Source organism: Crocuta crocuta, unplaced genomic scaffold, assembly GCF_008692635.1.
Source record: "Crocuta crocuta isolate KB4526 unplaced genomic scaffold, BGI_CrCroc_1.0 scaffold528, whole genome shotgun sequence".
Lineage (NCBI taxonomy): Eukaryota > Metazoa > Chordata > Mammalia > Carnivora > Hyaenidae > Crocuta > Crocuta crocuta.
Genome location: NW_027530010.1, coordinates 337,334 through 348,116, shown reverse-complemented (window position 1 = coordinate 348,116; position 10,783 = coordinate 337,334). Strand labels below are relative to the sequence as shown.

At 61.2% G+C, this 10,783-nt stretch overlaps 2 protein-coding genes across 2 annotated transcripts in view; both read right to left on the bottom strand.

The window, feature by feature from the left end:
- SLC27A3 (solute carrier family 27 member 3) overlaps positions 1-2,267 on the bottom strand; it is a 3,396-nt gene extending 1,129 nt beyond the window's left edge. Inside the window, exons 1-6 of the mRNA XM_077764104.1 lie at positions 2,096-2,267; positions 1,669-1,827; positions 980-1,104; positions 622-816; positions 412-502; positions 99-297 (exon numbers count right to left, since the gene is read on the bottom strand). Of these exons, the coding sequence (XP_077620230.1) occupies positions 99-297; positions 412-502; positions 622-816; positions 980-1,104; positions 1,669-1,827; positions 2,096-2,261 (935 nt within the window). The 5' untranslated portion in view covers positions 2,262-2,267. The remainder of the gene's footprint in view (positions 1-98; positions 298-411; positions 503-621; positions 817-979; positions 1,105-1,668; positions 1,828-2,095) is intronic.
- Positions 2,268-3,360: 1,093 nt separating this feature from the next.
- Positions 3,361-10,783, bottom strand: part of INTS3 (integrator complex subunit 3) — a 37,414-nt gene continuing 29,991 nt past the window's right edge. The window contains exons 19-30 of the mRNA XM_077764102.1: positions 10,741-10,783; positions 10,418-10,537; positions 8,764-8,917; positions 7,766-7,834; positions 6,904-6,979; positions 6,434-6,547; positions 6,067-6,115; positions 5,116-5,283; positions 4,791-4,891; positions 4,604-4,676; positions 4,311-4,467; positions 3,361-4,204 (exon numbers count right to left, since the gene is read on the bottom strand). The exon at positions 10,741-10,783 is cut by the window's right edge and continues 1 nt beyond it. Coding sequence (XP_077620228.1) covers positions 4,127-4,204; positions 4,311-4,467; positions 4,604-4,676; positions 4,791-4,891; positions 5,116-5,283; positions 6,067-6,115; positions 6,434-6,547; positions 6,904-6,979; positions 7,766-7,834; positions 8,764-8,917; positions 10,418-10,537; positions 10,741-10,783 — 1,202 coding nt within the window. The 3' untranslated portion in view covers positions 3,361-4,126. The remainder of the gene's footprint in view (positions 4,205-4,310; positions 4,468-4,603; positions 4,677-4,790; positions 4,892-5,115; positions 5,284-6,066; positions 6,116-6,433; positions 6,548-6,903; positions 6,980-7,765; positions 7,835-8,763; positions 8,918-10,417; positions 10,538-10,740) is intronic.

Here is a 10,783-nt window from a genome sequence, read left to right as displayed (position 1 = left end):
AGCGGGCCTGAGAGGAGGGCTCGGGGGAGGGGCTGGGTTTGGGGGGCTGCGTCACGGAGGTCAGATGTCCAGGACGGGAGCCAGTCACGGACAGATACCGGAAGGTGTCTCCGGTCCGGTCATGGAAGCGAAGGAAGCCCTGGTCGTCGCAGACCAGCAGGTCTCCAGTGTTGAAGAAAACATCTCCAGGCCGGAAGACGTCCTTCAGCAGCTTCCCCCGGCCCAGCTCGGGCCCCCCAGCGTAGCCCAGGAAGGGGGACTGTGGGCTCACCGGGGCCACCAGCAGCCCGGGCTCACCTGCAGAGGCACTGGGGTCAGGGGGAGCTGTGCACCTCGCCCAGAGCTTCCTGGCCCCTCACCCGCTCTCCGATTCCAACCTTTCGCCAGCCTCACCCCCACCGGAGCACCAACCTGGAGATGCGGCCACACAGTGCCCCCGGGTGTCCCGCATCGGCTCCCCTGTGGTGACATCATAGCGAATCAAAGAGAAAGGGAAGACATGCTGGGGGAAGGGAGCCCCCGGCACCGGGTCATTTCAGTTGCAGGAGCCTCTCCCTGCCAGCCCCGCCCTCCACGCCTCCACCCCTCCGCGGGTCTCCAGCTCCTTCCCAGCCCCCTTACCTTGTAGACCCAGGAAGCTCGCCCCACGGCACCCGGCTGTCCCGTGTAGTTGAAAGTCGCAACGTTGCCCTCCGTTAGGCCATACGTCTCCAGCACCTGCACCGGCCCGAAGCGCCGCACAAAACGCTCCCAGGTGTCCGGGCGCAGCCCGCTGCCCACCACCAGTCGGACCTTATGTCCCCGTTCTGCCTGGCACTGAGATGAGGGGGCATGGGCACCAGGTTCAACAGCAAGATGCCAGCTCCCGAAAGTGAAGCCCCCACATCCCAGGGCCTTCTCCCCACCCTGCCTGCCGTTCTCGTCCTGCCCCGTCTCCCTGCCCTGCGGTGGCAGCTCTGCCCAGGACGTGCCCACGCACCGGGGGCTGGTTGACAAGGTATCGGCATAACTCCCCGATGTACTGGAACACGGTCACCCCGTGCTGCTGGCAGTCGTCCCAGAAATGGCCAGCTGAGAACTTGGACTTGAGCACCACTGTGGCCCCTGCCAGAAGCGGGGAGGGAAGGGGGAAGGAAGGGAGACTGAGGGCTGTGGGGGGAAGACCTGACCCCGTCCCTCCCTTCGCTGCAGTGTCATTCTGACGCCCCCTTCGCGGCTTTCACTGCAGCGTCTGTCATTCTGGGAAGGCCCTGCTGGGACCGTCAACTGCAGGCCGAGGTGGCCCTCTTGCTTTCTCTCCAGTGTCTTAGAGGTTAACGCCCTTTCCCTACTTCCTGTCCCCAAACGGTGCATCGTATATGCCCGGCCCCCAGGTCCCAACCTTCTTCTCCATTTGCTTCCCCCCAACCCCGGGCTGCCACGCACGCCCTCCCCGCCCGCGCGTGGAGTCTGGAGGCCCCCCCAGCTGCGCAGCCTCTAGGCTGAGCGGGTGGCGCTTCTCGCTGTAGCAGGAGTTCTTGGAGAGGAGACCTCTGCCTCCCCCTCCTCGGGAAGCATCCCCGGGTGAGCGTACCACCGGATGTCCTTAATAAATGTTTGCTAGGAAACAAGTTTGCTGGAGGACTAAAGCGGGTGGGGAGGGTCGAGGCGGGCGGGGGAGAGACTGACCAATGCCCAGGCAGCCCACAATGCCCAACAGGGAGCCAGACATGTGGTAGAGCGGGAGGGCAAGGTAGATGACATCCTCAGGGTGGACGCCGCACAGCTGGTGGAATCCCTGGCATTGCAGGAGCTTCAGGTGGCTAATCCGCGCCGCCTTGGGGAGGCCTGTGGGTGGGAGGGGAGGGCGTGTCGGAGCTCCTGGCCCTGCCTCCCTCTGCCCCTGCTGCGTTTCCATAGAAAAAGCCAAGGCTGAAGATGCCAAGCTGTCCTGGACATGGCGGGAAGCTCTGGGAGGTGGAGAAGTGAGGAAGAGCGGCAGAAATGAATAGTCTGGTTGGGATCAGCCCTGGTCGGAGGCGGAGGAGCGGCCTAGGAGCGGAGACTACGGCTCCGGCCCCCAGTGCTTTGCCTTCCTCNGGCTTCCAGTGCTCACCCGTGGTGCCAGAGGTGAAGATGTACAGGCACGTGTCCATTACGTTCTGGGGGGCAGACAGGTACCCCGGCACAGGCTCATCGGCTTCAGCCGAGGCCTCGGCCAGCACATCGCTGATTCCGGCAAGACGGGCTCCGGGGCCTGCAGCCCAAAGGCGGAGCCCCATGGCGCTCAGGGCNCCCCCGCTCGGCCCCGCCGCTCCCTTCCGAAAACTAGGGCCGCTCGCTTTTGCGCTGCGAGCTCTCCTTCCCGGGAGCGCGCGTGCGCAGGCACACGCCCCTTTCCCACCCGCTCGCCCCCCTCCCCCGCAAAAGCGCGGAGCCGAGGCCAGGAGAGCGTGGGGGGCGGCCCCGGGCTCCCCGCCCTCCCCAGCGTCGCGGCCCGCCCTGCGCGCGCTCGCTCCCCGATAGCCGGGAACCCACACCCTCCCGGGGCCGGGTTTTCTCGCCCAGGGCGGCTCGGGCATCTGGCCGGCCGGCGGAGTCCCGGCCCGAGGACGCCCCCGGCTCTCCCCAGACACTCCGAGGAACTTGGGCCCCCGGGCCCGACGCGCCCTCCCCCGGCGCCAGCAGCTGCGCCTGGGGAAGGCTGGGGGCCCGGGAGGCCCGCGCCCTGGAGGGACGACGGCGGAGGCCCCTCCCTTCGGGCGAGGGCGCCAACAACGCGGGGCCGGCGAATGCTTTCCATCCTGGGTTTAACTGGGGAGGAGGAAACGGGAAGGAGAGAGGGGGTGGGGGTGGGGGTGGGAGAGGAGACTGGATTCTGTAAAGGACCAATTTGAAGGCGGGGTCTGTCCGCCACCCAGACGTCCCTCGTCCCGCCTCAGTCGGCCTCCAGGCCAGCCGAGGGGCTCTCTTCTGCGGGGGACGCGAGGGGGGGCGAGCGGGCCGACCGCGGAACACAGAGGGTCCCTTCTCGCTGGGATCTGAGCACCGCCCCCAGGTGCACGTCTGTCCTTCAGAATCCGAGTTGGGCAGCCTCCCGCTGAAGCAGCCTCCGGTACTGGGTACCGCGTGGACCTACTCGGCGGGACAGAGAACTTCCGCCGAGAAGAGGGGAGCAGGGAGATGGCGCCCGGACAGGTTAGGGCCTGGCCCTCGGCCCTTGTCAGCAGGGAGGCTAGGCAGGTGGGGGCGCTGCAGCCAAAGCCCCCCTCCCTGCAGACAAGGCTGGGCAGGAAGCCGGGGCCTTTCAGGGCCACAAAGGAGGCGCCGGCCCCCGTAGGTGGCTCCAGGGTGGGCAGGCAGGGGCAGCGAAGGCACAAATGAGGTTCTGGCTTGTTTTATTGTCATTTAAAAACTTTTAAAACGCGATTATCTCTGCCAAAACAAAACAAAACAAAACCGAGCCAAGGAGATAGGACTATTTGACGTTCTGCGGCCACGGCTCCCTCTGGGAGTCCAGGGCTCCGGCCCAGCCTGGAGTGCCGACGCCAGGCCAACACCAGCGTGCAGGCCCATGGGTGTGCCCCCCCCCCGCCCCCGGGTCCCTGCCCGAGCCGCGGCACCTGCCCCATGTTGCCAGCCGGCAGGTGGACCACGACGTCACTGATGAAATGCCCGCTGCACGCAGGACAGAGGGCAACCAACGAAATGGCCGTTCGGAGCAAATCAGGGCCTGACGGGTGACGCGGGAAGGGGCATCCGCACCGTCTCCACTCCCATGCCTGGCCTCGCTGGCCAGCAGCCCCAGTAGCCATTTCTCTTCTCTTTGGGAGGCTGGGGAGGGGCAGGGTCGGAGGACCCGCGAGGGCCAGCTTTCCCGCAGCCTCTGGCTTCCGTGGGAGGGGAGTGGGGAGGAGCAGCAGTGCGGTGGGGCCGGGCCTCCCCCGAGAGAGGAGGGGCAGGAGCAGGGGCTGCGGGGCAGCTTCTCAGGCTGAGCCACAGGAGGCAGCGCATCCTCCCCGGCAGGCAGGCGAGCTCTGGGCTGGGGGAGAGAGGGCTCCCCACGGTCTCCCCAGCCCTTATTAACCTTTGATTCACCGAGGAGGGGAGGGCAGTCCAACCAGGGCGGGACGGGGAACACGGGGCCTCAGTCACTGTCAGACCCCACTGCAGAGGACCCTTTCCGTTTCCGCTTGGTGGGCTTCGGTTTTGTGTCTTCTTCCTCCTGGAAGAGATTTCGGGAGTGGGGGGTGTCACTAGCCTGGGCAGCTGCTGGCCCCACACCCGCTCCCACTGCTGCTCTGCGCGGTGGCGGCGGCGGGGGCGCTCACGGAGGCACTGCTGGAGCCGGACTCCTCCTCGGCGTTGGGCGGCTGGGCGGCGTTCTTGCGACTCCGCGGGCTGGACAGAGCTGCTTTCCTCCGGCTCTTGGGCGGCTTGGTGGACGAGTCCTCGTACTCCTCAGCCAGGGAGAAGAGATCGCTGAACCTGAGCGCGAGAAGGCGGAGCCCTGGAGCACACCCCTGCCTGCCTCCTCCGGCCCCTGGCGGTCACGGGCCTCACTCCCAGCAGGCGTCCGCCCCGGGGCCTCCCACCTTCCCAAGGCCGAAAGCGGGAGCCTTACTTCATCTTGTGCGCCTCGTCACAGCTCGCCTGCACGTGCTGCAGGGCCTGCAGAATCGGGGTCTGGCTAAAAACTAGAGGGGGGGGGCGGGGAAGAAGGGGCAGTGAGAGGCGCAGGCGCCCCTCCAGCTCTCGGGGCCGCCCCCACCCGCCCGGGCCGCCCTGGGCCGGGGGTCTGGGATGCGTACAGTTCTGCTTGGTGTTGGTCAGGTTGAGACGAAGGTTGTCTAAGTGCTCCAGGATCTGCTCCAGGGTCAGCTGCGCCAGCTTGCTGCTGGAGCTCCTCAGGCTGCAGGAGGCGCACAGCCCGAGTCTGAGCTCGAGGGGAGGGCTCGAGGAGCGTGGGGACCCCCCCACCCCCACCAGGGGCAGCCCCTGTGGGGAAGGGTGGAGTAGAGCAGGGGCCAGCCGCAGGGCACTAGGCAAAGAGGGGAAAGGGCCACCCCGGACACCATGCAGCTTTGGGCCACTAGATGTCACCCCCCGACCAGCGGACGAGGGCCCAAGTCCCACCTCTGCCTCTTGCGAGGGAGGCTGTTGTTCTTGATGAGCAGGGACTTGATGTGCTCAGCAAGCAGCTCGTCGTGCTTCATGCACCAGTGCCGCAGGATGCTGGTGGTGAACTGGTCGTCGGGATGGCACGGCCTGCTCAGCACCATCTTCACCATCTCCTCGCTGGGCCTGGGGGCGTGAGGGAGGGCCCTCAGGAACCCCTGCTCTCTCCCACCTACTTATTTCCCAAACCTCAGCCATCGACGCCCCACCCGAGTCTGCAGCTTCCTGCTCTCACACCCTCTCCCTCTTCTCTCTGGGCCCAGGAAAGCTGGTTTCACGGCCGGGACACAGAACCGATTCTTCGGGTTCCGTGGTGGTAGCTGGCACGTGCTGGGGAAGTGGCTCACCGAATCTCCCCCACCTTGCCCAGAACAGTCAGGAAGTGGGCCAGGGAGGCGCAGTGTCCAGCCCGAGGAGGCGCTGGGGAGGGACTGGCAGGCCACAGCCCCCAACCTGCCCACTTCCCGAAGGACACACAGCTGTACCGCCTCTGATGTCTCAGGTGAGAGTAAACAAGGTGGAAGGCAGGAAAGAGGTAGGAAGGAGACAATAGCCAGCTGCTGGGAAAGCGCCAGCGCTGGAGGGCAGAGGGGCCTCCTCCATGTTAGCCCTGTGGCCTCAGGAGACGGGGGGTGGGGAGCAGGAAACAGGGATGTCCGGTCCCCACCCCACCCCCTCCTCCCAGGGCAGCTCCTGGTGGGCAGGGGTGCGAAGCTGAGAGGAAGCCAAGCCCGGATCCCAGGGGAGCTGCCTGTTGGTAAATCATGGTGGGGGAAGGGCACAACAGCAGATGTGCACAACAGGAGGGAGTGTGGCCAGCCTCCTGAAGGGGGACAGGAGCCCTTCTCAGGGGGCTTATCTTTTGGAGCACGATCACTGGGAGCTCAAGTCCCTGCACGTAGAACTTACTTCTCTCTTCGGAGCTGAAGCAACAGGCAAGACAGGGCCTCTGGGTGCTCTGTAAGGGGTCGGGGGGATGGGCAGGTAGAAGCTGTTGAGAGGGCAGAATTCCGGGGGGAATCCTAGCACGTCTCCCGTCCCCCAATCCACAGCCACTCGAAGCAGCAAGCACGCTCTTCCAGGGGAGGACAACCCGCCGCTGCTCCTGAGCCCCTGCTCCTGCCTGGCGCGGCGTGGCCGGCCTGCAGCACGTCTCCGAAGAGCGGGGGTGGCTGACGGGCACTTCAGCACTCTGCCTCCTCCGGGAGGGGCAGCAGTGGGGCCTCGGCCTTGCCCTGTCCCTCCCCCTATTCTCGCTGCCTGCGACCGTACTCACCTTTGTACTTGAGGTGCTGCAGGATGGGGATGATGGTCTCCAAGGGGATGTTGTGGGCCAGGAAGAGCTGCCACGCACAGTACTGCTCAAAGGTCTCCCAGTCCAGGCTCTGGACTGCAGGGGACAGAGAAGCGGTGCGTTCTCTCTCTCTCTCTCACACACACACACACACACACACACGGACTACCAGCATCCCAAGCAGGGCTGGCACACAGGTGGGGACAGTGACCGACACTACAGACCCTCTCCCTTTCCACACAAAGGGTTATTTCCGAAGAGTTCGTGTCGCTTCTGTATTCCCACAGCCTAAGCAAGAAACAGATCCAGAGACACTGCCCAGGCCCACACCGCAGGGCACAGCGGTGGCCTATCCCATTTGCAGCCCCATAGCCAGCTCCGCTATCCCTAGAAAATACCCAGGGATGCCACTCCTTTCTCCCCCAGGTGTCTGAAGGGGTCTGCTCACTTACTGAGTATGTTGAGGACGGAGTCCTTTCGAAACATAACCAGGTTTCCCATCATCACATGGCAGACCAGCTCCTGGAGCTAAGGAGGGGGAGGAAGAAGGCAAAACCCATTGGTTCTAAAAGAGGCAAAGCAGCTAGTATGGAAGGAGGGGCAGGAGGGGGCACAGGGGGAAAAGCCAGAGGAAATGAGAATCTAGTTTAAAGGGCTGGGGAGGAAATGATGGATGCTGGATGCCTGAAGGGTCAAGGGGCTGGTGAAGAGCACCAGGCCTGTTTGGGGGCAAAACAGGTTTTAAAAAAACACAAAAAAACAAAAACCATTAAAGTGGTTTCCATGCCGTGCCAGCAGAGGGAGAAGCCAACTTGTCTACCTGGCCCAAGTCTGCCAGGTCCCATCCCCGTCCTGTGCCTGAGGAGGGGTGAAGGGCCGTGGGAGGCTCTGCTCTGGGACAGAAGTATGGGCAGGAGAAAAGCCAAGAAAGAACAGCTTCTCTGTCATAAATGGGGCACAGGAGTGGCCCCGAGGAACAGAAATGGACCCCAGTTCAGTAGGAGAATGCATTAGCAAAGCTGGTCTCCTGGGGGCCCTGTGCACAGTGGAAAGGTCAATGGCCTGATCATTTTCATCCTGAGCCAAGGGAAGGCCAGTTGAGAGCTAAAACAAAACACCCCACCCACCACCACCACCACCTCCTCCTTGCTTTCCTTGCGGAACTGGAGGGCCCAGATAACGCAGAGAATGAGCCCAGCCTGCCTCCCAGGGGATCCACTTCCCTTCCAGCCCCCAGGCCTGAGGCCACACAGGCGCAGTGAGGTCCTGGCCCCCCTCAGCCGGCTTTTCCCTTGATGAGAGCTCCTCGTGCACCTGTGCAGAGTCAATAACAGCCACGATCATGTTCAGCAGCTCGCCGCTCCGCAAGGTCTCATCTGGAAACTGGCCAGAAAATGACAGAAGCTGGAGTAGGGGTCCAGGGTGCCCCCTCGGCTTGCACCTCCTAACTCAACCCTCTTCCTTCTGGCACGCTCAGGGGACGGCAGGGCTGGGCAGGTGTGGGGCCCTAATAACGCAAGTCCCTAAACAAAGATCTGACAGTTGTGAAGCCGGGACTCTAATCTTTCAATAACTGAGATTTGTTCTCTTTGTGTCCACACTGCGAGGAGGGTGTGTGTGTCAGGAAAGGAACTGGGAGCGGTCTAGAGATGGAAGTAGAATCAAGGATTGGACGTGATGGGGAGTGCCGTGCGGCAGCGGTAGCAAAATAAGGCTTTGTGTCTCTGGCAATAAAAGTAAATCCAGTCCATATAAACCCTCAGGCAAAGAAGAGAAGGTGCAGAGTGTTTAGGGTGCATGCGGGGCAGGCAGGTTCTCTCCTGGGAGNCTCTGGGGAGATCGCAGTTCCTCCTATTATGCTCACACCCTATGCCCTGATGTCCCTGTTCCTGGGGACTTTCACCAAGAGGAGGAAGGGGTGGTGCCTCCTCTGGTGTCCCAGTCCCTAGAGAAGATGGAGAGTGAACAGGGGATGAGAGTCTCCACCACAAAGGCTGTGGTCTTTGGGAGCCACTGGAGAGAAACTGAGGGCGACCATCAGAGGGCAGGAGGGCCTGCAGTGTGTGAGTGTGGATGTGGCCGGGGCCTGTCCTGGGTCCACACGGTCTGGCCAGAGCTAAGAAGCCAAGTGTATAGGCCCAGCCCCGACTCACACCACAAAGCACAGAATAAAAGACATTTTTTCACTTTTAATGGAGGGGGAGGGGTCCACTGAGGCCAGCAGGGGTGGGTAAAGGAGGGTCAGGGCCGTATGCAGTGAGCCCGCCCCGCACAGCCGCCCCCCTCCCTGGCAGTCCAGCACGGACACTGACCTCTGTGTAGATGGAGGGGGTGAGGTGACACAGAAGCCGCACGTCGTCCTCCTGACAGGCCTTCATGTCCATCATCAAGCAGGTGTGCAGGTCGCCCAGCTGGGTGGCCTGGGCGAAGGACTCATACAGGTTCATCTTCCCGGCAGCGGCTTTGCTGCAAGACCAGTGAGGCCTGAGCCAGCAGCCCGTCCCCGGGCTCCCTGCTGCCCCCGACGCTCTGGGCTAATCTGTCTCGTGGCCCTCCCCTGCCTTCCTCAGGGCTCCAGACAGGGTGCTGCCCACAATCAACGAAGCTGCCAACTGGTGACAGTCCAACACAGGAGAGGGGCGGGGACACAGGGGACCCCACCGCACATCACACACGAGACACTCAGGAGAGAGTAAGGCCTGAACATAAAGACTAAAAACCACAGACTTGAGAAAACACAGGAGTAAATCTGCATGATGCCACAAGCCCAAGTGACAGAAGAAAAGGTAAACTGGACTCAATAACATGTAAAACTTCTGTGTCTCAAAGGAGCCATCAAGGGAATGAAAAGACAACCTGCAGAATGAGAAAATATTTGTAAACCAGATGTTTCATAAGGGACTTGTATCCAGAATACTAAAACAAATACAAAACAAAACAAAAACCTTCTTAAAAATCAACAATAAAGAGGGGCGCCTGGGTGGCTGAGTTGGTTAAGCAACCGACTTTGGCTCAGACCATGATCTCACGGTTCGTGGGTTCGAGCCCCGCGTCGGGCTCTCTTGGTTGCGCACGCGCGCTCTCTCTCTCTCAAAAATAAACATTAAAAAAACAGGAGAGGATCTGAAAAGACATTTCTCCAAAGAAAATATGCAAATAGCCACTAATAAGCACGTGAAAAGATGCTCAACATCATAACCATCAGGAAAACACAAATCAAAACCACCAGGAGACATCACTTCGCACCCATCAGGGCGGCTGTAACCAAAAAGCCAGACGACGACTGGCGCCGTTGGGGAGCACCTCAAACACTGGCGCCCTCCCACGCTGCCGGCAGGGAGGTAATACGGCTGCTGTCCGGCAGTTCCTCACAAATTTAAAATGAGAGTTAGTGCTGACCCACAGTTCCACTCTTGTGCACATGTACCCCAGGAAACTGAAAACACATGTCCAGGTAAAAACTTGAACGTGAACGCTCAGAGCAGCTCTATTCACAACAGACAAAAAAGCAGAAACAAACCAATGTCCGCGGATGCGTGAGTGGTGCCGAAGGACAATACCTGGCCACACACAGGAATGAAGTACCAATTCGTGCTACAATGGGGATAAAACTCTAAAACGTTACACTAAGTGAAAATAGCTGGTCACGAAAAACACACATCGTAGGATTCCATTTATATGAAGTAAACAGAAAAAGTAAATCTATAAAGACAGAGAGCAAATCAGTGGTTAAGAGGGGTGAGGTGAAAGGGACAATGAAAAAGTGACTACTAACTGGGACCCACGGGTTCTCCTGGGGTGGATGAAAATGTTCTAAAGTAGCCAGCAGCAATGGTTTGAACAACTGAACACCACGGAATTATATACTTTAAAGCTGTTATTTACAAAACCCAAACACACAGAAGGCCCTGGTGATGACAGCCACGGGCGGGGGAGTCAGCGTACCCAGGGGAGGCTCCTACCCACCTGGCCCTCAGGTAGTACAGCAGGTGGTAGCCGATCTTGGGCTGTTTCTGATACAGCTCAGAGAGAAGGTCCAGAAGCAGAGAGAAGCTGCTGTTGTCCTCTTGCATCTGGCACAGGTTTCTGGACGAGGGAGATGGGAGGAAAGAACAGAGCTCAACGCAGGGCAGACTCTCCTGGGCAGCTTCTGGGGAGGTGTGGGCTGTCCGTGCCCCCTGCACACCCCTTCCTTCTGGAAAGGAGTCCCATGACCCGAGGACAGAGGCATATGCCTGCTGACAGGAGGGAAGATGGAACGGCAGTGCCTCCGACGGCTGGGTCCTTACCTAAATATCAGGTAGAGAGGCTTTCCCACAGACTCCTCCAGGC